General features: G+C 39.4%; 3 protein-coding genes across 3 annotated transcripts; 1 reads left to right on the top strand and 2 right to left on the bottom strand.

Moving 5' to 3' along the window:
• Positions 1 to 2,025: 2,025 nt before the first annotated feature.
• Positions 2,026 to 3,818, bottom strand: c11h8orf82 (chromosome 11 C8orf82 homolog). The gene is made up of 3 exons (XM_086089554.1): positions 3,501 to 3,818; positions 3,378 to 3,426; positions 2,026 to 3,102 (listed from the first exon to the last, which is right to left on the bottom strand). Exons 1-3 carry the CDS (start codon positions 3,666 to 3,668, stop codon positions 2,630 to 2,632), a joined length of 690 nt encoding a protein of 229 aa, XP_085945680.1. The 5' UTR covers positions 3,669 to 3,818; the 3' UTR covers positions 2,026 to 2,629.
• Positions 3,819 to 4,114: 296 nt separating this feature from the next.
• On the top strand, positions 4,115 to 8,990 carry LOC147166326 (MARVEL domain-containing protein 3). The gene is made up of 4 exons (XM_086089542.1): positions 4,115 to 4,349; positions 6,190 to 6,292; positions 6,398 to 6,522; positions 8,082 to 8,990. The coding sequence occupies exons 2-4, from the start codon at positions 6,192 to 6,194 to the stop codon at positions 8,738 to 8,740; spliced, it is 885 nt and encodes a 294-aa protein (XP_085945668.1). The 5' UTR covers positions 4,115 to 4,349; positions 6,190 to 6,191; the 3' UTR covers positions 8,741 to 8,990.
• A 1,293-nt stretch (positions 8,991 to 10,283) lies between these two features.
• Positions 10,284 to 18,254, bottom strand: usp46 (ubiquitin specific peptidase 46). The gene is made up of 9 exons (XM_086089919.1): positions 17,905 to 18,254; positions 16,079 to 16,159; positions 15,081 to 15,294; positions 14,681 to 14,928; positions 13,580 to 13,656; positions 13,411 to 13,494; positions 13,128 to 13,325; positions 12,970 to 13,048; positions 10,284 to 12,896 (listed from the first exon to the last, which is right to left on the bottom strand). Exons 1-9 carry the CDS (start codon positions 17,938 to 17,940, stop codon positions 12,795 to 12,797), a joined length of 1,119 nt encoding a protein of 372 aa, XP_085946045.1. The 5' UTR covers positions 17,941 to 18,254; the 3' UTR covers positions 10,284 to 12,794.
• Between the last annotated feature and the right edge of the window lie 5,580 nt (positions 18,255 to 23,834).

The following is a 23,834-nucleotide window of genomic DNA, read 5'->3' as shown; positions in this document are numbered from 1 at the left end:
TATATGATTACGTTTATTTGTAGCTGATTTGTTTTTTTTTTGTTTTTTCAAAGGTGGAGACAACGCTTCATCACAAGGCCTTGTTTGTTTGCTCTTGTTTCTGTTTTGTGTCTCTCGTGTTTGTTGAATCGAGATAAGGGACCCAAATAGGGAAAAAGAGCCAGACAAAAATTGCCTTCTGGTGATTTGCTCATCCAATCAGGTCTTGTGATTGTTTCATCATTTTAAGGTAATGAATGAATGTATGCATGACCTGTAAATAAATCCGGGAGCGTCTTAGCAACAAACTGAATCAGCAAAGTTGGTGGGCGAATTGGCAGGGCTAAATTATTTAGCTTAATTGCTCACAAAAACAAATCTTACTTTTTGTGTTTGACCCTCTTACGTGAAACTGTCAATTTGTTTGCAAATTTTATATTTTGACTATTATGACATTGTTTTTTTATTGAGGTTAAAAGTGGACATTATAGACAAATCAACATAATGATTTGTCCTGGCATGAAAATGAAAAAGCACCCGCTGTCTTTGGGGTAAACCTGACAACAGTTTTGTTTTGATCCAATAGAAAACTGGCGAGGAAATGGCCGAACCAACAAGAGTCAGATCTCTTTTGCTCCTGGAACATTAATCTTCCAGTCACGCAAAGACATGATAAATCCGCTCGAGAGGATTTTATGACTCGGCTAAACGAGTCCAAGACCACCGGCCCTTCCCAGCAAGCGGAAAATACAGTAAATACATTGTATTTCGCTGACATTTAGGGTGCAAGCTGTGATGATTTATGACCGTTTGGGAGTCACAGAGGCAGACAAGCTGTTGAGTGTAAAAAAAAATTGTTTTAAAACGCCACAGGGACTTTACTGCAAATGTGTTTATTTTTAACAGGACGTAAATGCAGTATTGGATAATAAAATTGTACTTTTCTTCGTGGGGGTGGTGGGGGGAACAAACAAACAGAACACGCCAAGGAGAAAAGTATGAGCTTCTGCGCACGTACTCCCTCAACAAACTCATCCAAGCATGCCATCATCATCAATTTTACTATCGATTGCAATCTGGAACGATGAATGAAGTGACAAGGGCCAATTTAGAAATCGTTCCACGAGTTGACGTCGCCCCCCTCTGGTCGTGCAGTGAAATTAATAGTCTGCGCTTCGGTGACCTTATTGGACTGAAAGGTCAAGCATGGTAGCAGCTGCAAAATTTTGACTGAAGGAAATCAGGCCAAAAATATATATATATACACACTGTAAATAAATGAGTGTTTGATTCTACTTTCAGCGCTGCAATTAAAGATTATTTTAACTCATTCACTGCCATTGCTATAGACTTTAAAAATTTCATTTTAACTATTTCTATTAGTTTAACATTTTTTTCCCATTTTTGTTAACAAGAGTATGAAAACCTAGAATTTCTTTTGTACATTTAGAACAGATATAAAATGTGTGATTAATCGTGAGTTAACTAGGGAAGTCATGCGATTAATTACGATTACAAATTTTAATCGCTTGATGCCACTAATTATTAATAATCGTTTCTTCTTTTTTTTTTTAAACACATTTTTTGTTGAGTTTTTAATATATATATATATATATATATATTTTTTTTTTAAGAAAATATTATAAAACATTAGGGGCGCAAGGCGATTACATTTTTTAATCGCATGACTTCACTAGTTAACTCACGATTAATCACAATTTTATATCTGTTCTAATACAATTTAAAAAATTCTAGGTTTTTATACTCTTGTTAACAAAAGTGGGAAAATGTGAAACTAATAGTTCAAATTAATTTTTGACGTCTATAGCCATCAATGGCAGTGAATGAGTTAATCAGTTAATCTATTGATTTTTTTTGTTGTTGATTGATTAAAAAAAATAATATATATATATATATTTCCATCCATTTATTAAAAAACAGGACTTTCTTTCAAATTGACAGTGCAAAAAATGCACGAACATGATTTTTGTTGTATTTTAATTATTTGCTTACTGGTTTGGTCAGTAACGTCACAAAATTGGCTAAAGGCGTTAAAAAATATCTTATTTTGATCATTCAACACAATTATAAACAGTCTGTTTCATCTAGGATTTAAGAAATCAGAGACTACTTACTTTGGAGAGGCTGAAATTCTGAGGATTTGGGCAATTGTAGGACTAAACAACTAATCGATTATTTAAAATAGAGTTGATTTATCAATTAGTTGACACTCATTGCACCTCTAAACCCTTTTAATCATTAAAAGTTTCATTTTATTAAGATGTAAATGCAATACTGACTGCAATAAGGGCAGTTTTCTAATCCCATATTTTGTATCGTATTTTGAGCGTTAGCACTAATATTGATGCTGACCGCTAAACTGTGTAAAATGTCAATATGAACACCACTTGACATTTGCCAAGCAATTTTTCTTGTCTTGGAAAATAAATGAGGAACATTTGGTAACATTTAGAGTTTAATTTGCTTGTCAACGTTGCAGGCCGGTACCGGTGGGGCTCATTAAATTAATGAACAATCCAAAGCTTATGAAAACAACTCGTAGTTCAGGGATAATATGAATGCTTGCAATATCCCACACCTCAGTTCATAACAGTCACTAAACACATTATTTTATGATTATTCATTATTATTATCCCCCTCCGGCTTCACCATCGTCCTCTTCTGCGGCAAAGCTTCCCGCCAGCTCATCGGTGAGTGCGTACTGCTGTTTCCTCCACAGGAAGTGCGTGGGCGCTCCTGACTGACCTCGCTCCGAAGCGTAGACAAAAAACGGGCTGAGCTCGATGGCCAGGGCCGACCTCACCAGCCCGACGACGCCCGCTCGCTCCGAGCAGGGGTGGTAAAGTCGCCCGCTGGCCGGGCGCATGTAGAGCGCCGCGGGATCGAAGGGAACGGTCAGCTTCTCTGCGCCGCCGCAGAACGACAGCAAGTCCCCGTCCTGGGTGGCGCCCGGCAGGAGGTGGGTGAAGACCACCGGTCGGTCATCACAACGCAGGAAGTTCCTCTCTCGCCCACACGGAGACAGGAAAGGGAAGTCGTCCTGGTAGCGTCCGCTCTGGTTTAAACGTAGACGACTGAAGAAGAAGACCAGGAACTGTTTGTCTGGTGATGCAAGATGATGACGGATGAAAACAGCAAATCAACATTGCATTGGAAATTTCAGTATTTCTGATGCAAAATTTAGCGAAAGCAAATATATACAATGCTAGGTTATAGACAGTGGAGCGAAGAATTCAAATGTCTCCGGCTTCCATGCCAGATTTAAAATTGCAATTCTAAGAAAAAGAGCCTTAATGTGAAGGTTTTACAGTACTGCAGTCATATCACACAAGACTGATTCATTGTGGCTCTGATCAAGAAAAAGTAAACAATCTTACCTTTGAAACAGGTGACAAAATTCTTCACTTTGGTGTCATCCAGGAACAACTGCAGAGAAGATTCATGGTTTTAAATCATCTTCTCAGATGATATTGTGTGAAAACCGCCGCAGCAACACTCACCTGACCTTGGTGATCAATGTAGTAAAAGTATTCACGGATGCGAGGTTCAGGGCTCTGACCCTGCACGTATTCAGCGGCGGTTGTGACGGTCCTGTAGCCGGCAAGGGTGCAGCGTAGAGCGGCCAGACGCTGGCTGACGAGCACGGCAGTTGTCCGAAGAAACAACATGAGCTCAACCCCAAACTGCACTTGTATTAAAAGGTAAACAAGTTAGTCCAACTTCACACTTGGTGTGACCAGTAATATACGGATAAATAACCTCAATAATAACTCAACTTTGCTCTCGTGACTCATAACCCGGAAATGTTTACATGTGATTTGTTTATGGAGACTACCGCCACCCAGTGGACGGTCAATATAATGCTATTGTATGGATGTCAAATTGTATGTATTTGTGTGGGAGTGATTAACGTGCAGCGAATAATCAATATATTAGTTGCTATACACACGCAAAGTATCTGAATATCAAATACTGTCATGTCATCATGTTTACAGATCAGAGGATTACTTTTCGTTTGTCTGATTACCCAAAGAACCATGAACACACCATAGCACGAGGGAAACACTTGTTGCCTCAGAATGACGTCATAAGACACGCCCTTTTTTAAACAGATACAGCTGAGCGTTCTACACTTATTCGTACATCGGATGTCGTCGCCGTGTTGGATGTGGAAAACCGCCTTGTCTTATTCGTACGTCGATATCGTCGCCATATTGGATGTGGAAAACCGAACCCTTTTCCAGGCAGGGTGGGGCACCGCCACCTTCCTTCTACCTTACCTGGGCTCGCTGCACACGGGACATAATGGCGATATAGTCGCACTTCACTGCGCGGACGCCGACTTTACAGTAAGTTTGTATTTCTGTCAGCGGTATAACACTGTTCACAGCTTACGTGTTTTTTGTTGTTGTTTTTTTAAGTAGTGAACTTGCAAGTGGGGTTATTTTCGGTTGTAGAATTTGGCTTTCAACTTTTCGCGAAGTTTGCTTGCCGACTATCTGATTTGGCCTATTCAAAAGTTTTAGTGTTAGTTTTGGATCTCAGGTGCTCGTTGCTAGTCTGTTGTTTTAGTCAAGAAATGTCTGCCCAAGGTAGGGGCGGAGTCAAAGGGGGAGGGGGGCTTTCGGGAGAGAGAAAAAAGTCTAGACCACTCAGTGGTGCAAATTATTTTTTTTAGAGACCCCTCCACTGCCAAGTCCCATTAAAAAAAATGTCATCTGAAATACTGCACGCCGTAAACGCATGGTAGTGTGGTTTTAGTGAACATTAGCAGGCCGTTTGATGGATGCACCTGCTGTTCCTTTTACAGCTGTTAGATTGCTCGTCGGATCACTTTGACAAAAGAAACGTATAGTGTAAAATTTACACTTATACCAGATATTAAATGAGGATGCAATGTAAAGACTTTAAAAAAAATATATATCTATACATTTGCAATGCCCACTTGTTATATTGCACCTTCCCAGTCAAAAAGTTAACATGATGTCAGAGTTGTGATGCACTTCTTAACTTGACATTCAGAATTTAAGGTATGCAAAATTATTGTTGTTTTTGATGACCATGAACCAAATTGCTGCTATTCTTTTGTTCCAAGAAGAAAAATGTGTTATGGTCACAGAAATAGCTTTGAGACTGACAAAACAAGTAATAATTATTCAAATCAGATGTACTGAAAATGAGCTAAAGAAAATCGGTGTTTTTTTTGGTAGGAATTTATTTGAACTACAAACCAATGAAAGTGGCCTTGACTAAAATGATGCTACTTTTTAATGCATGGGTGTTAAACTCTTTGTAGTTCAGGGGCTACATACTATTTATCTCATTCACTGCCATTGACGGCTATAGACGTCAACAAATCATTTTAACTATTTATGTTAGTTTAACTTTTTTTCTTTTCATTTTTGTTAACAACAGTATGAAAACCTTTTTGTACATTTAGAACAGATATAAAATTTGTGATTAATCGTGAGTTAACGAGTGAAGTCATGCGATTAATTACGATTACAAATTTTAATTGCCCCTAATTTTTAATAATATTTTCTTTTCTTTTTTAAATAAAAAAATTTAATGTTTTTTTTTTTCAACTGAAAATTATTATTTTTTTAATTAGGGGCTTCGGGCGATTACATTTTTTAAACATAATTAATTGCATGACTTCACTAGTTAACTCACGATTAATCACAAATTTTATATCTGCTCTAATACAAATTTTTGGGGGGTTTGCATACTTTTGTTAACAAAAGTGGAAAAAAAATGTTAAACTAATAGAAATAATTAAATTTTGACGTCTATATTCATTCAATGGCAGTGAATGAGTTATAGCCTCTTTTGATGTCAAGTGGGTCGCCTCATAAATAAAATGAAAGAATAATAATTAAGTCAATATAAATATCAATTAGTTTTTTTACTTAATTGTGATAAAAAGCAATACAAGTACAACAACCTGCGATATAAAAAACTTTCTTTAAAAAAAGCATAATTCGCTTTAGTATATCACATGATCATTCGGCCCACGGACCCTTGATTAATTTTCAATAAAAAAAAAAAAAGTTATTTTTTTACAAGCCCCAAAAAACCCCAAACGTTTGGGAAGAAAAATGGCCGAAAAAAATTTCAAACCCAGTACCTCCTCAGCCATATTCCAATTTTGAGTGAGTTAATTTTTGTGAATTCTCATCATTTCCCCAGCAATGAGCCAAGCACCCCGTTCAAACCGGGCCCACAGGGAGCGAAACGGGGACCAGCGGCAGCCCCGTGAGCCACGCGATGGCGACCGTTCCTCAGCTGACAGGTGTTTACAACGCAAACTCTGATTTCTCTTGATGGCGCTGCAGTTGCATCGCGATCGAAAAAAAGATCCGAATGAATGAGCGGGTTGTCTTGTCGCGTTGCGCAGGTCGTCTTCCCGAGCGCCGTACCACGACCGAGATCCGGACCACCGCCCCAAACACGCACGGGACCGGGACGCACCGCGCGTTGAACGTCACGACTCCAAATGCACACACATGTGCTCCAGCAGAGGTGAGACGGCGTGTGGGAAGAATTCTGAGAATCCGGCGGTATTCTCATTACGCATAATTCCTTTCCGGTTTCTGCGTCTTCAACACCGTCTAACTGGTTTTCCCGCGTTCAACTCGCCTTTGTCACTTTGATAAGGTACAAAGCTGCAGCGAAAAGGATAATGACATCATTCTTAGTGCATTGCATTTTGCTCAAGTACAACATCTTGTAGAGAAATAACTGTAACGGTAGAAAAACAGCAGTTTTACTCAATTTTGACAGATTTTTCAAACATGCATACATTTGTTCTCTGTTTATGCATCGCATTGTCCGAATGATAATAAAGTGTCCATCCTCCACTGTAAACAGTTGGAAAACACAGGAGATCTAAAATGATGCACCCTCTGCTGGTGGTTTGGCTCATTACCACTCATCAAGTGTTTGCAATTTAAAACACGGACATATCAACAGTTTCTTAAGAAAAAAAAAGAAAGACTCAAGGAGAAAGACGATAGGGAAAAATACTTTCAATTGACTACGTTTTGACAGAAAAGAACCGAAAAGTGTTTTCCAAAAAACATCTTGACGATCCCAAAGATTAAAAAAAAAAAAAAAAGAACGATTCTGTGGTCTGACGAGACAAAAGTTGAACTATTTGGAAGGTGTGTGTTACATGCAAGGTTATTTTAGTAAATGAAAACTAACCCCCCAAAAAACTAAAACTAAAATTCAAGAAACTAAAGAAATAAAATGAAAATGCTGTTTAAAAAAAACATAAAACTAACTATAGTTATCGTGAAAATCCTTTGTTTTAGTCTTTGATAATTAATTTAATGCATGGGCCTTTGGGAATGATTTTAAATGTGATTTTAACTCATTTCCTCCCAGCCATTTTTACTGAAGCAATTCCCCTTTGCTCCCGGCTGTTTTATTGAATTTTGACAGATTTTGCAATATAGTGTTCTATTGCTATAAAAACATAGAACCTAGATTAGAGTCTCCTCTTCCATCAGGAAAAATATTTCTATCTGTTTCCGTTTTGCAGCAATTAGCGTTATATTATAGCTAAGTTTCGTCATTATTCACACATCTGTTATAAACTGTGGGGAAAACGGCTTGTTTGCAACATGGCCCTGGTTGAACTCTTATACTCTGCTGCCACCTGCTGGTCGTTTTTTGTAATAACCACCATTGCTTCAACCGTTCCCTGCACTTGAGAGGCTGCATCAAAGCCTTCTGTATGCTCTCGCATAAAAATTGCCCTAAAATAGAACATATTTGTACGTTTTTGGGAGCAAATGAGTTCAATAGACTTCTTTTGATATGTATGTCAGATGACGTCACTCCTGGCCACAATTTTGCGAGTTTGACTTTTGGCGCCAAAAGCTCGGCTTGCCTGCTTTTTCATTTAACGCTCGGTAAGAAATGTGTTACTTTTTTCATTTGACCAGGGTGTTTGTTAAAAATACACTTCAGGACCTGGATGACAATGGATTCCGGATTCTGCCGTCGCAAACCGTTTCATTTTTCAACAAGGAACCGTTCCGTATCCTGATGCGAGTGTCCCGTGCCGTCCTCAGGTATCGTCCTGATGTGTTCGGTGCTGACCAACGGCCTGGTGCTGATCTGCGTGGTCGCCGCTCAGATGGTGACATCGGGCCTGTCCTCCATGGGCGGGCTGGGCGGCTTCGACATCAACTCCAACTTTAACCTGCAGGGCACCGAGCTGCAAAAGGTGCGCGAACTGGACATGCAGTACAGCCAGATGAGAGCGCCGGGCATCTACGGCGGCGTGGCCTTCAGCCTGACGTTGGGCGTGCTCTCGCTGCTCTTTGTGGTCGCCGGCAACAAGCCCCCCCACCACCTGTCCCGCAAGCTTCTGTACGGCGCGCTGGCCTTTCAGGCGGCGGGAGCCGCGGCCTACGTGGTGGCCGTCGGGCTCTACCTGCACTTCGTCATGGGCGTCAACGCCACCGACGTTTGCCAGCAGCGCGAGCGGCTGTACGCGCGAAACGGATACACGTGGATGAACTGCAACGTGAGCGGGGCCGACGCCGCCGTGGCTTTGTTTGGACTCATCACGGCCATCTTGTACGGCGCCGGGACGGTGCTCACCGTCCAAACCATCCGTAGGGTGAGGCAGTACTTGCAGGAGCGGGAACGGCGCCGGGTGGAGAGAGAGCAGCCACGACCTGACGCGCAGAGAGCCCCGTTGAGGGCGGAAACCAGCTCGGTGTGATTGACGCCGTTTACGTTTTGACACTTTTTGTACTTTCCCAGTCGAATTAAAGAGCTCGAGCAGTTTTTTGAAACATTCATGTTTTTGTCTGACTACAAAGCTTCATTTGTCTTTTGGAAGCGCATCATCGAGTGATTTTTTTTGGCGGGGGGGTACGTACATACGTATTTTTTAACAAAGTCATTTTTGTGTTTGTGCGCTCAATCTGTGAGTTGCACGCATGCTGCTGAATTAAAAAAGTGAAGTGAGAATGAAATTTGCATTTATTAATCATATTTGGGAATTTTAAAGCTATGTCTTGGAGAGGACATGGGCTGATGTTAGATGTTAATTGATAACCGTTTCGCAAAAATATTGTGGTATTAAAATAATAAATTTAAAAAACAGGTTGTATAAATGAAACATTTCCCCCCCAATAAACGCAATCTATTTTATTTTTTAACACAATATATATTTGGTACAGAAAAAAAACATGGACCATGCTAAGTTTACAGTGAATAAATAAATGTTAACCTTCTGTTTCTTTTCTTCTTTTTTTGTGTATCAGTGTCCCATCACGTGAGCTATTTTTAGAACAGACCCGCTGGCGCCATTTTTTTAATTTACGGCTCTAAAATGACCTTAAAAAAATATTTTAAAAAGCAATAGAGTAAATAGAATAAAAAATTATCCATTAAACACAATCTATTTTATTTTTCACACACAATATAGATTTGGTACAGAAAGAAAAGTAATTGCATGGTCGTTTGAAAAAAAAAAAAAAAAGCATTTCTATACATGGTCATTAAAAAGAAAAACGCTTTGCTATTGCTATGGTCGTTTTAAAAACAAAAAACGCCTTAGTATACATGGTTGTTAAAAAACAAACACATTACTATACATTTTTATGGATACCATATGCTATATGGTCGTTTAAAAAAATAAAAACAACTTACTATATGGTCTTTTTTTTTTAACACCTCACTATTCATGGTCATTACAAATGGCCATAAAAAATGGCAACCTACGCCTCTGCAGATCAGTAACTAAATCTGACCACTAGATGTCAGCCTAACATCATCATCATTATTTACTACACGGAATGAACACAAAAACGTCTTTTTTCAAATGCGCGACTCCAGCTACTTCCTATTAATCGTGTGTGCGTGTGTGAGCGCGTGCCCGTGCGTATGCGCGTCTTCTGAGAAAGTCTATTTTGCTCCTCGTGGAAAGTCACGAACGTGGAAGTCAGCCTCCTGTGGCGTTCTCTCCCCCCTCCCCTGTGATGTACAGAGAAAGCTTCGACAAAACATCGACACGCACACAAACACACGCGCTGGACGCACGCGCACGCGCACGACGCACTGAATTGGCCGACTGCAGACACGCGACGCTTCCTCCCCGGCGAGCGACCGACGGACTCACTTGAACCCGTAGCCATCACTTAAACGCACTCATTTGAAACCTTACGCTAAACCCTACTTTGAAATCCAACTTTAAAACCCTAATCCCAACTGATAAATGCCACCATGACAACATGATAAACACAGACCACACATTGACGTCAATGACGGTCACTTTTATTGAAAACAAGTGCGTTAGCATGTAGCTCATGCCCAATAAAGTGAAAGTTCAGCTGACAGCCAATCAGACACCTCCAACGTCATCATCTTTTCCAGTAGGCGGCGCTCTACTGGCCACGGTCACAGTTAGGAGTCAACAAAGCAGTGCATAATTATCAAGAATGGAAGCGCGTTCTCAACCAATCACGTGACATTATGTTTTGTTACCGGGCAGGGGGGAAAAAACGGCACTCTGTTATTATACACTAACTCTTTAGCACATCTTTTACAAAAATAATGTTGATGTTTTCTACAGACTATACTCTGGAGCCCCTAAAATGAGATGGTAGAGGGGGGGTTAACAATCTTGCGTTCCCTCGCAAAGATTGCGAGATAACGCAAAAGTTTTTTGTTTGTTTTTTCGAGGGGACGCTTTTTTTTAAACGAGTTTATATACTTCCGGGTCATCTTTGGTGCGATCAAAAGCAAAGGATGGAGCGTGTACAGCAGTGGGAAAGCTTTTATTTTTAAATGGGTTTAAAATACTAAGACATAAAATCTGAACTTGATATAAAGCACGGCTTCCTAATAACCGCAAAAACTACTCGAGGTCCTCATCCATAACATTCCGGAACCTTGGAGACTCAAATCTACTATGGTACTGCCACCGCCTTTCACCCGCGCATTCGAGGCAACAGGATCCAAGCTGACCCGGAAGTACATTAACAATCATTGCGAGGAAACGCAAACGTTTTTTAAATTTTTGTGAGGAGACGCAAAGTGTTTATTTTCTCCCTACCATGTCACCCTAGGGGCTCCGTACTATACCATTTATGTACACGTGTTTAAAAATAAAATCAAGACCATTTTCATGACAAGGTCTACGTCAATTTGGCACAGAGTGGAAAAACACAAGAGAACGTGTATGTAATGCTAATTTTCCCGTTAGACGCTGAAGATAAGCTCCAGGGAGAAATATTGAATGAACAAAACAGCATGAATATTTACCACAAACACAATTTACATCAACAATGCAAGAACAGAGAAGTATGACTTAATATAAAAACTAAGCAAAACAGCCAAAGTGACAAATAAAAATATTAAGTCTGCAATTAAATTTAAAGACGGGTTTCAAAAAGCAACTTCCTGACTGCTCAACTTCACTTCTTTATTTTAGCTTGTTTTTGCCATGTTAACATTTTTTTCCCCCCACACACAATGAAACATCACTCAACGTCCACTGAATTGTGGTGTTGCTACAGGAAGCCGATACCAGGTTTACTACTGGCCAAAACTTCATCAGCGTAAGCAGATACAGGGTCTGGCGTGGATTGATTCAGACACCCGAGTTCTTCATATCTGGTGATTGAAACATTATATGAGACACCTGGGCTTGTTATTGGCCAAAACCAAAAAAAGTTGTATCATAATATACGATCCACCTATGAAACACTTCGGTTTTCTATTGACCCACCCAAGATTGGAAAGGGAAGGCTAGTGAAATCAGAAAATAGTTGAAAAACAAATAAAAGTGCAATACTGCAAATAGTGACAGTTTAGTGTTAGTATTGCCAACATACATTTTCCATTAAAAATAAATTTCAAAATCTTAAGGTCCCACGATATTAGATACTTTGATTATTGATTAGCAAAAATAGTGTTCAAATGAGCAAAAAAGACATTTAAAAGTAAAAGAAAAACTAAAGGAAACCTATATGTGACGGACTGCAATAACCACCGCTAAATGCTCTAAAAAATAAAATAAAAATATTGTGCTGCTTGAGTCAGTTACAGAAATAAATAAGAAAATCCATCTACAGAATATGCCGTAAATGTGCTGTCTGGTCTGATCCCGTAGTTAGGTAGTTTGCAAAATTAACTCATTCACTGCCATTGACGGCTATAGACGTCAAAAATTCATTTGAACTATTTCTATTAGTTTCACATTTATTCCACTTTTGTTAACAAGAGTATGAAAACCTAGAATGTTTTTCATTGTACATTTAGAACAGATATAAAATTTGTGATTAATCGTGAGTTAACTTTTGAAGTCATGCAATTAATTACAATTTAAAAAAATTATCGTCTGACGCCCCTAATTTTTAAGAATCTTTTCTTTTTAATTAGGGGCATCAGGCGATTAATTTTTTTATTGTAATTAATCACATTACTTCACTAGTTAAAATGTAGGTGTTCATATTCTTGTTAACAAAAGTGGGGAAAAATGTGAAACTAATGAATTTTTGACGTCTATAGCCGTCAATGGCAGTGAATGAGTTAAAATATCACCATCAAACCCTTCCAAAAAATGCATAGGAATTGAGAGGAATGACAAAGGGTCCATTTATACGCCATCCTCCCAGTCAAAGGCCAGGGCCAAACATATAGTATGTGTGTTGCATAAAGTGCAGTCAGATGCAGGTGAAGTCAGTTAAAACGGTAGGGTGGGGTGGGGGTCAAGTTTGGCACACATGGACGAGGAAGACGAGGAAGACGAGGAGAAGGGGGAGGAGTCACTCTCGAGACTGGTAGAAGAGGATGTATCCCGACTCAGAGTTCTTGGAGATGTCTGAGGTAAGTCCGTAAAACTCTTCGATGGCGTGGGCGTCGATTTTCTGCGGGGAGATTTTTACTGATGAGACAAACGAGGCGAGCGCACGAAAGGGCAACGTTAAGGAGGCGACGCACCTCCACGATGTCGTCGTCAAACAGCAGCCAGAAGCCATGACTCTTCACGATGGTGATGTAATGGCCTCTGTTTGGACCGCTGAGCATACAAACAACGAGCACTCCGTTACACGCCAAACGCAAGGCAGCGGTCTACTAATCGCCTATGTGTACATCACCTGCCGCAGTGGACCACCACAGCCACCAGGTCGTACATGCGATCCAGGTTGACGGCGTCGCCGGACGTGTTGAAGAGGCGGAGCTCCAGTGGGAAGACCACGCGATACGACAGTTTGGTGTAGCGGTGCAGTTGCTCCATGTACTTGAACCTCTTCAGGTGCAGCGCCAGGATCATGGGCAGCTTCTTCACGCACATCCTACCACAAAAGTACCACTCCGATTTAGCGCAAATCATTTCCCCGTGGTTCCGGAGCCGTTTTGGCGGCGGTGCGTTTCACTGACCGCTTCTGCGCCTCCTGCTTGCTGCAGCACATTTCGCAGTAGTACTTGTACTCGCTGCAAAGCGTCTCTGTGTTGCTGAAGTCCCTGTGGAGAGCATACAGGTGGCGCGGGGGCGTCACTCGGGCTGACCTACTTTTATCGTTTGGGGCCATCTCAGAATCAAAACTACCTGAGACAGTGCGTTATTGACGTGTTCTGCTCCACGTCCACGGAAAGGTCGAGGAAATCCTCATCTTTGCTGCTCACCTGTCAAAATTTATTTGGGGAAGACAGAGGCGGGGAATAAAAATAAAATACATTTTGGAAATGGACGGACAGGACAGATAAGGTTTAAAAAAAGATATAGTTTTAAAATATATTTTTTTAATGACATTTTTAAATAAAAAATATAATTAATTAACCAACTATTTAATGAAATTTTTAAATGTATTTACAAGTAATTGTATTACAGTTATTACAACACTTATTGAAATAAATTAAAAAAGCTCAATATATATGACATTGTTCATTTTACTAGTATTTTCATTTGATAATTTTCCAAATAAATCAATTCACATTAATGAAATACAAAAATAGAATGTAAAAATACTGTATTTCAATAACAAAAATATTATCATTTTTAAATAGTAATCATAATTATATTCACTCATTAATAAAACAAAAAATACATTTGTGTAACATTATTAATTTGTCTTTTTTTTTCAAGCAATAAAAAAATATTAAAATAGTACCTAAAATAACATTATAATAAGTATAGTTAGATTTTTAAAGCAAAAAAAGTAAATTATTTTGGTCAAATTGTTTTCAATACTTTTTATTTGATAAATTTCAATAACTCAATTCACAGATTTAATGAAACACATGAATCCAAAAATATATTTAAAAAGAAAAACAAGAGATCAATACATGTAATTAAAGTTATTGCCACATTTAGCTTGTCCCACCCAGGGTTAAACAGTTTGTTTAAAAAATAAAGTTATTATAAATCGTTGCTGTCCTGTGAAAAACACTTATGTCCATTTATATCTTGTAATTTTTAAATTTTTACGTTTATGGGATGCATTTGAATGACATCCCAAAAATGTGAAAAATAAAAAAAATGGACATAAGTGTTTTTCAAAGGACAGGGACGATATATTATATTAAATACAATAACACATTTTGATGTATTTTTATTCTACCAATATTTTCTTCATTGCCTTGTCTACAACAAATTCCCAGCCGATTAACTCCACCCACCATGAAGCCATTTTGTTTGCTGGCCGCCTACCGTCTCGCAGTTGAGGCAGCGCGTCTCGTTGGTGAGCGTGCCTTGGAAGATGTCGTGCACCCAGGTGGGCTCCGTCTTGTTCTCGGCCGCCGCCGCCGCCGCCTCGACCTCGGCGGGGGGCCCGTTGTTCTTCAGGCGACCGTTCTGCTTCTCCTGCTTCTTCTCCTCCTGCAGGATGTCGGCCACCGTGTTCAGCAGGTAGTTGAGGAACTCGTGGGCGTCCTGCTGCATGTAGTTATCGAACAGGTCTGCAAAAAGAAAAACAAATTATCGACATATATATTATTAAACTCACCTTTTTTTTTTTTTAAATCCACATTTCAAACACTATTATTCTTTCGCAGATTTGTTGACTGTCAGCATAACCGTAAAACAATCAAAGACGCGGCGGTCTCCTCACCGTTCTCCTTGCGCAGACGGGAGATGAACTTCTTGGGCGGGATGACGCCCACCTTCTTCTTCTGCGTGGCGATGGAGTGGAAGAGGTCGGCCAGGCACGTGAGCAGGTTCTCCTTCTTCTTCTGCTGGGCCTTGTAGGCCAGCACGTTCTCGCGGAACGGCCGGCAGAAGTAGAGCGCCTGCAGCACCGAGTTGCAGTAACACGTGTTGCCAAACTGCCGGCAAGGAATCGAAAAGAACAACCGGAACACAGAAAGTGGCGTTTAACCTTCCTCCTGTTCAGGAACGGCAATAATGGCTCCCGGGTCAATTGGACCCAGCGAATGTTTATTCATCCAAATTGTTTACATCTCATTAGTAACTCCATTACTAACCATATTTAGTGCATTACATCTCACAGTTCATACTCAAATGGTTTGGGGAAGTCAAATAGAAGATGTTTAAATCTCTAATTCCATTCAGGGACAGAATTTATATTAAATTGAGCCGGGCATGTTTAATCAAAGCTTCGATTCATAATTTCACAGATCATGCTTCAATTAATTAAGGAAGGCATATACTTTTTTTTTATCCTTTTGTTATGTTTGATCCTCACGAGCAGCAATGTTATTCCCGGGTCAGTTTGACCCGGCTTGTGTTTGATTAACAAGTCTATCCCCATTGCTAGCCGATTCAATCCATATTTTCTAACACATAATGTTTCAATGAGGATACTTAACTAATTATCTCAGCACACACACAAAAAAATAAACAATGTATTCACGCTTGAATTACATTGCCCCCTGGTGGTCAACACAAAATTTAGAAGCAGCAGCTCAATAGATTCTTGCTGAAGAGTGCTTAAACATTTTTGTTTGTGGTTTTGGGTGGGCTGGAACGAATTGATGGCATTTCCATTCATGTCAATGGGGAAAGATGACTTGATTGTTTTGTGTTACGATGTGATCACATGACAAATTCATCTCGTATATCAAGGCACCAGTGGCCGATGATGCTTACATTGACCAGACCAAAGTAGTGTTCATTGATGGGGAACTGCTCGGGGCCGATGTCTTTCTCCAGAGCGGAGGCATTGGTGCCCTGCAAGCATAGAGAGACAACAACCAAAATGAGCAAAGTCTGGCCTTGGCAGAGGTCTCCATGAAGGTCTTTCCCACAGTGCGCCGCTCGTTGGGGAGACGAAAGCAGATCCGGTCTAAATTGTCCAGGTGTGTTTTACAGATGATTACCGGCTCGATCACTTATCTCAGCGCCGAGTCGGCTTTTCCCTCCTCGAGCTCAAAGCGAGGCTTTGTCGGGGCGACACGGGCGACAATTTAGCCGGCGGGCGCCTTTGACGGCCCGTGGCGGTCGGTTCCGAGCGTCAAAGTAAAGACGCTGAATGGCGCTTTGTGCAAGCGATCCAGGGAAAGTAGTGGCGTTAGCGCACTTTTACATCAATCACTGTCTCTGAAGTCATTGTTTTCGTTTCTTTCAGCAGCAAGTGCTTTGAACATCCATCCAGTCAGGAAGGAGCCTGATGGACAACTAATGGGCAGACTATACTATTCAGAGTTCAGGCAAACAACAAAATTAAATGTTTTGAGTGCAATCCAGTTTCAATATTTTTGTCAATTTAAGTCACAATGAAACTCCATAAGCAAAATGCTGGATAGTGCAATTATCTTTAGTCATTTTTTACTTAAAAAAAAAAAAGTACTTGAAATAAACATGATCTTTCAGTTTGAGCGTTTTGAGTTCCAATAGTGAAATACCCCACCCCCAAAACTAGAAGCACAAATGGTATAGTATGCCAATCTCACCATTTGTAATTATTATTTTAACAATTCTAGTCATGATAAAACTGTCTCTCCAAAGCAAAACAATTGAACCAATTAGTTCGAGTCAACCTGGGTGAACCATGCTAACTAGCATGCTAACCAACAAAATATTATTTTTTTTTGACACAGTCCCTACTAATTGGTGCTTTTTTTTGGGAGGGGCGGGGGGGTCTACAACTTTAGTCACAATTAAATTGTTTTCTCCCCAAGTACAATAAGAAAAAAATACAGTCTAATTATGACCATTAAGGTGAACCAGGAAGTAGCCTGCTAGCATGCAAACTGGAAAATTATAGTTTATTTTTCTTTTTTTATGGCCTTTTGAGTGACAATGGGATGTCCCACAAAAAATGGTACGGTCCATTGTAGTGCGGCATCAACAGTGAAACAGGAAGTAGGAAATAGCCTACTAATTTGGCATTAACAATTGTGTGTCACAACCCCCCACCCCCACCCCCCAAAGAAAAGAAATACAAAATGGTGTACAGTTCAGTGGTCTTCAGACAACCTAGGTGAATCTAGAAATAGACTGCTTAAAAAATAACAAAAAATAATAATAATAAAAGAAAAAAAGATCAAACTAATACAGCATTTCGCCATTTTCTTCACTTTAAACAATTTTCAGCATATTACGTTTAAAAAAAAAGGTTAATTCCTCCACCCTACAAACAAACAAAAGGAAAAATGGTACGGTCCATTTAGCTTACGTCACGACACCAATAGTGACAGCATGGTGGGTTTACCATCCGCATTCCGCAGGCAGCATGAGTCCTTGAACGCAACATAAGCACGGATGACTGTACACTGTCTTTCTGTCGCTCTATGGCGTAAACATAACACTTTTTTTAACACACTATAAACGACACGGCAACAGCTATTAGACATATTTAAAGAAGCCCTGCAACCCTCGCATCCGGCTCAGGAGTGTTTGCTTTCGCCTTTGCTCGGGTCAACACGGAGGCTATTCCGGCTAGCGCCACAGACAAACGAACATTTACTACTCACCATATTACAAATGGAGGCGATGTTTCTGACAGTCATTTAGTTCACAGTGTCCCCCTGGCCGCCATCTTCAGGAAATAAACATGACTGACGGAGCAAACAAGTTGAATCGGAAGGCCACACACACAGCGAGAAGCCCCCGGGCGGCGTCGCAGCGCAGACCCGCGGCACCATACGGGCAGTGAGGACCTTCGAGAGAGGCTGGAGAAGAATTCACAGACGAAGCGGCTTCATTGCCAAACGAAATGAAAATACAACATCATGGAGACAAGTTACGAGAGGCAGGTTTGTTAGCAAACAAACAGGGAAACGCTTCCGTGGCGACGTCACGAAGCTCCGCCCACCTGCCGCCAAACATAATGATTGGTTCAGGGGGTAAGTATTTGATTGACAGGAAGGTGTAGCCAATCAGAGAGTGGAATAGGGAATTTTGGCTGCGTTGCAACCAATCATTGGTATCTATAATTGAGCGAGCCGCAAAACCGTACATTTTAAACATATAAAGGAGAAAATTAAACATAAAAAAAAACAAATGATAAAATTTTATTTAGTTTGTTTATTTATTTTTTTTAATAAAAGTTTTTATTTTTAAAACCAACTAGTGCCACTTGCATTTTACTGCATTTACTCCATTGAAGCCAATCACGAGCCCATAAGTACTATATTTAAGAACTTGTGGCTTAACATGACTGCTCCTGTTGTTTGTCTGCTTCTAATATAGCTTCAATTTTGACCTTGAAATTGAACACAAAATATGTTAGTTATGTACATTAGTCCAGGAGATATGATGCTATGAAACTAATCAATCAATGAAATTGGTGTTAGTGTTCAGGGGCCATGTAAAGATTTGTGCAAAGAGTAAATCATTTTACAAAATTCATTCATTCGTAATGGTTTAACGTTCTATAAGCAGCCCAAACCATTTCAGAGCCACATTGCATTACGTAGCATGCCTGAAAGCATCGATGCAGCCTTGGGGCAGCTTTAAAAACGGCACAGAATTCTCTCCGTAGGGGTTCTCCCACCCTCAGGCTGCACCATCCCACTTGTTTGTGCTTTCACAACAACCCCTCAGCAATTATCTCCTTAGCATTTAAATGTGGAGCCCAAAAAAAGAAAGGAAAATAACAAATAATTGGGATGAAAGGCACTTCAAAAGGGAAAGGGGAGCGGAGGATGGAGAGAGTGGCGTGTTTGGTATGCAGCTAGGTTTGCTTACATTATGTCAGCATTTAATTGACGAGGAAACAATTGCTGCTGGTGGGCTTTCAATACAAAACCTTCCACAGACTTGCTTTGCCATTTCTGTCCCCGTGTGGATGTGCTGTATTCATTTGTCTGAGTCACACTGCTTTTTATTGACTTTGTCGTTGCTCTTTGTGTGCTTACATGTGGCTGTTTGGAGATGAACATTCAAAGTGGCATAGAAACCAAAAACAGGCCCGGAAACTTGATGGAGATCAAATCTGAGTTATGTTTCTTTTCGGGCTGTGTAGCTCATGTTCTGCTGCGGGCACCTCGGAATTTTGTTTCCACAACACGTTCGCGCCAGTTAGGCGAAGCGTGGTGTCCAGACAGGATGTTTGCACTTTCACTACACATGCGAGAATTTAATGCGTTGTGATTTGATGGACATGAGCGTGTTTCCGGTAAAAGCAAAAACTAAAATATGAAGCCACAAACTTAGTATCATTACCACATTATCACATTCGACACAGTTTGAGGGAAGTAAAACAAGACAAAAAAGAAGTCGTAATTAAGGTACTGTAGGCAAGGAGAGCCACAACTGTCAAACATTTAGTGAATGGGACAAAAATTAACTCATTCACTGCCATTGACGGCTATAGACGTAAAAAATTCATTTGAATTTTTGTTTAAATTTTTTTCCACTTTTGTATGAAAACCTAGGGAAAACAATTATTGTACATTTAGACCAGATGTAAAATTTTGTGATTAATCATGAGCGAACTATTGAAGTCATGCAATTAATTACAATTAAGAAATTGTAATTGCCTGACTTTTGAAAAAATATTATTTTAAAAAGGAAAAGAAAAGATTTTTTAAAATTTGGCTTTTGAAAAAAGATTATTTAAAAAATAAAATAAAAGATTATTAGAAATTCTGGTCATCAGGCAATCATTTTTTTAAAAATTGTAATTAATCACATTACTTCAATAGTTAACTCACGATTAATCACAAATTTTATATCTGTTCTAAATGTACAATAAAAAAAAATTCTAGGTTTTCATACTCTTGTTAAAAGTGGAAAAAATGTTAAGCTAACAGAAATAGTTCAAATGAATTTTTTGACGTGAATGAGTTAAAAAAAATATGAGAACACTCAAAGGAGGCCAGCACTGAAGCCCAGACACTCACTAGGCCACGCCCCTTAAAGGCACACATCCAATACATAGACGGACGGTACAGTCATTTCTCAGTTGCAAAGAAGCAACAGAGAATAGATGGGGAGTCATTATCATTCATGTACACACAGATGAACCTCCATTAAGGGCACGCACACTCAAGGCCTGGCATGCCTCTTGGCTTCGGTACACGGTGTTCCCAACAGTGTCATGGGCCTGAAGTGGACATGTCTGATTGCAGAGGCTTCATTAAACAGATCAGCAGGGCATGATGAGAACACAGCAGATGGACATGCACGGATCATCATCACAAAAACACTCAGTTCAAGCGGGGCTATCGGTTAGCAGCACGTTAGACTTTTGAATGCATCAAATATGTCCGAATTCCATATAATAAAAAAAAAATCAAATTTATTATTAATTGTGAGTTAACTATTAAAGTCATGCGATTAATTACAATTAAAAATTAGGAGCGTCGGGCAATTAAAATTGTAATTAATTGCATGACTTATGAGTTAACTCACAATTAATCACTAATTTTATATCTGCTCTAAATGTACAATAAAAAAAAGGTTTTCATACTCTTGTGAACAAAAGTGGAAAAAAATGTTAAACTAATAGAAATAGTTCAAATGAATTTTTGACGTCTATAACCGTCAATGGCAGTGAATGAGTTAAATATCAAAATTCCTCTAAATAAATAACAATAGCATTGGATAATTAAACATGAAATGTTCTACATAACTACAGATTTAAATTCACGATTTCATCAATTTGTTTACTGTGTAGCCACTTCATGCTGTCATTGCACAAAATAAAACATTTTTACACGCTTATAAACATTGAGCGGGACATTAAGGTTCCAGTAACAAGGTTGTCTTGCATAACGGCAAGTGACACACTGACTCGGCCCGGCAAACATAATAGCAAGAACATCAGCGTTGTCTCGTCGTTGCCGCGCAAAGCCGAGAACATGACGGCCGACGTGTCTCGAATGCAGTCGGTGCCTCACAAATTCAATCGCTTTGACTTGAGTCATTCAAAGTGATGTGTGGAAACAAACACAGAGGAGGAGGCAAGCGGATGTACAAAAGCCCTGACGTGTTTTACACACAAATACGTGTCAATAAAAGCACATTTCCCACTCTGCTTGGGCCACTTAATGTTATTGTACCATTCTTTTAAATTAGCGGTTCGAATGCTAAAAACCTCCAGGCCCCTGCGCCAGCTAGCTAGCTAGCTAGCGATGGATGGATGGATGGATGGATGGATGGATGGATAGATAGATAGATAGGCCATGTCAGGAGATAATGAAGTTAATAGCTTTGCTAGCTAGCTAGTTACATATGAAGGACCAAAAATGCCAATATAATAAATAAAAGTGAAAATAAAAACGGATATAAAAAATATATTGCAAAAATTAAATAAAAGAAATACATAGAAATGGAAATAAAAAACATTAAATTAAAAAAAGTACAAAAATAAAGAAAGACATTTAAAAAATAAACAAATAAATACAACACAAAAACATATTCAAACATAAAAAATAAATGGGAAAATAAATACAAAAATAAATATAGAAATATAATTTAATGTCAATCAATAAATAAAAACACTCTGCTCTCATATTTATTTATTTCATGCTCCAGACACTGTGCTACAAAGATAAATAGATGGCTAGATGGATTGGTTAGTGGATATATGAGTTTATTTCCAGATGGATGCAGTAGAAGTATAGAAGGATAGCTGAATAAATGCAAGGATATATCAGTAGATGGATGGATGATTGCGTAAATTGGTAGATGGATGGAAAAATGATAGCTAGCTAGACTGACAACTAATAATCGCTAACAACCCCCCTATATATAGATGCACTCACTCCGTCTGCAATTAGTTTTTCTGGCTCAAGAGCGAACCCTTACTTCCTTTTAATGATGACACACACGTGTCTCTTAGCCTGGCCCAGGAACAACAACACCGATGTGTATAGGAGCAGCTTGTTGACCCACTTTTTTTCCTGTCTCTGTGGTGAGCGCATTAATGCAGCATGTTGGCTTTCAAAATACTGTCAGAACACGCAGCTACCGTTACACCATGATGGACTTCCTCAATAACAACTATTACAATTCTCGGACTTCATTTACACGTCATGTATCATATCGGTTTTCCCTGTTGAATGATTTTTTTATGTATTTTTTAGTAGCAGAGTACGTCAGCACCCATTGGTGATTAGTTTACGATCACCCCCGCCACATGATGCCTTGCCTGTGTGCGTAAAAACAGCACAAAAAAAATGGTAGGAAAATGAGACTGCGGCTTTTTAAGCCACTCATTACTTCTTCTTTTTTTTTCGTACGCTACAAGCAGCAGTTTTGAAGTAGTCGGTTGAAGTATCTTTCCTTTGTCGATGCCAATTAGTGTGTACGTTGTACAGCGTGTACCCGTCGGGAACAACCGGCTTACACGTACGCCGGCCCGGGGGGGGGGCTTTCTGGGTCCTCAATGTGATTTGCTGCTGCCAGGTTTCCTAATGGACCTCAATGACAAGCACGTCGCGATTAGAGCATTAACACAACTCAAGTGTTGGCTTAAGGAGCACAAAACCGGATAAAATATACAGACTGTGATTTAATGTGTGTCACACAACGTACTTAGTAAAGTGTGCACCTCAAGGCGTTAATGTTTGTCACATTTGTTAGCTTAGCTGTGTTTCACAGGTGTCTAATCCGGCCATTCGTCACGTGGCGCTCGGTGACGGGCCTGAGCTCGTCCATCGTCACGTTCAGACCCGACGAGGTGGGACAAAAGATGACAGAAAGTGTCAAAACAAACTTTCATGATAGGAATAAAAGTTTTGGGAGTGTATCTTTCTGAACAATGCTTCTGTTCTTTTTGCTGGCAGCAGAATCAGGCCCGGCTCATTGTTCCATGCCCGCTAGATGGGTCGCGGCGTCCTGCGGGAGACGGCGAAGAGGACATCGTCTGGATCATGTCACACACAATAAGGCAAAGCACACGCGGAGTCCCTGCATAAACTGTTTGTGTTGAGACTCCGCCATTCATTCAATAGGGGCAAACCGAAGGCACGTTGATGCGGGCTGGCATAATTTGAAAAACACAGAGAACCTAAAAGGAACTGTTGTAAAAAAATAATTAAAAATAAATTAAAATAACCACAACTCCTTGCAATATGTAATAATAATAAGCAGGTGTTCTATTGTTGCATTACATATTTTTTAATATTTTATTAGGATTTTTTATTCATTTATTAATAATATTAATTATTATAATTAATTTAATGTATTAATCTAAAAAAGAAAGTCCCCAAATTTTCAAGAATCTTATTTGAAAGAAAAAATGAAAAGCCACCAAAATATTTCATAGATTTTTTTATATATTAAAAAAACAAAAACAAAATAAAAAATCATTAATGAAATGTTTTTACTATGTAAATAAAATGGGAAATCCTAAAGTATTCAACCCACAAGTGCCATTATGTAATCTTTTTTAATTTTTTTATATTTCATTATATTTTCCAAAAAGTAAAAAAAACAAATTAAATAATAATCA

Source organism: Leptonotus elevatus, chromosome 11, assembly GCF_054856555.1.
Source record: "Leptonotus elevatus isolate MCC_2025b chromosome 11, RoL_Lele_1.0, whole genome shotgun sequence".
Taxonomy (NCBI): Eukaryota; Metazoa; Chordata; class Actinopteri; order Syngnathiformes; family Syngnathidae; genus Leptonotus; species Leptonotus elevatus.
This window is presented reverse-complemented; position numbering and strand designations above follow the sequence as displayed.

Coding starts and splice junctions, on each gene's coding strand:
- c11h8orf82 (XM_086089554.1), bottom strand. CDS start 3,668: ATGTTGTTTCTTCGGACAACTGCCGTGCTCGTCAGCCAGCGTCTGGCC. Junction 3,427..3,500: donor ACATTGATCACCAAGGTCAG/GTGAGTGTTGCT, acceptor TCTTCTCTGCAG/TTGTTCCTGGATGACACCAA. Junction 3,103..3,377: donor TTTTGTCACCTGTTTCAAAG/GTAAGATTGTTT, acceptor TTGCATCACCAG/ACAAACAGTTCCTGGTCTTC.
- LOC147166326 (XM_086089542.1), top strand. CDS start 6,192: ATGAGCCAAGCACCCCGTTCAAACCGGGCCCACAGGGAGCGAAACGGG. Junction 6,293..6,397: donor GACCGTTCCTCAGCTGACAG/GTGTTTACAACG, acceptor CGCGTTGCGCAG/GTCGTCTTCCCGAGCGCCGT. Junction 6,523..8,081: donor ACACATGTGCTCCAGCAGAG/GTGAGACGGCGT, acceptor TGCCGTCCTCAG/GTATCGTCCTGATGTGTTCG.
- usp46 (XM_086089919.1), bottom strand. CDS start 17,940: ATGACTGTCAGAAACATCGCCTCCATTTGTAATATG. Junction 14,929..15,080: donor CCGTCTGCGCAAGGAGAACG/GTGAGGAGACCG, acceptor TTCTTTTTGCAG/ACCTGTTCGATAACTACATG. Junction 13,326..13,410: donor AAGCAGGAGGCGCAGAAGCG/GTCAGTGAAACG, acceptor CTTTTGTGGTAG/GATGTGCGTGAAGAAGCTGC.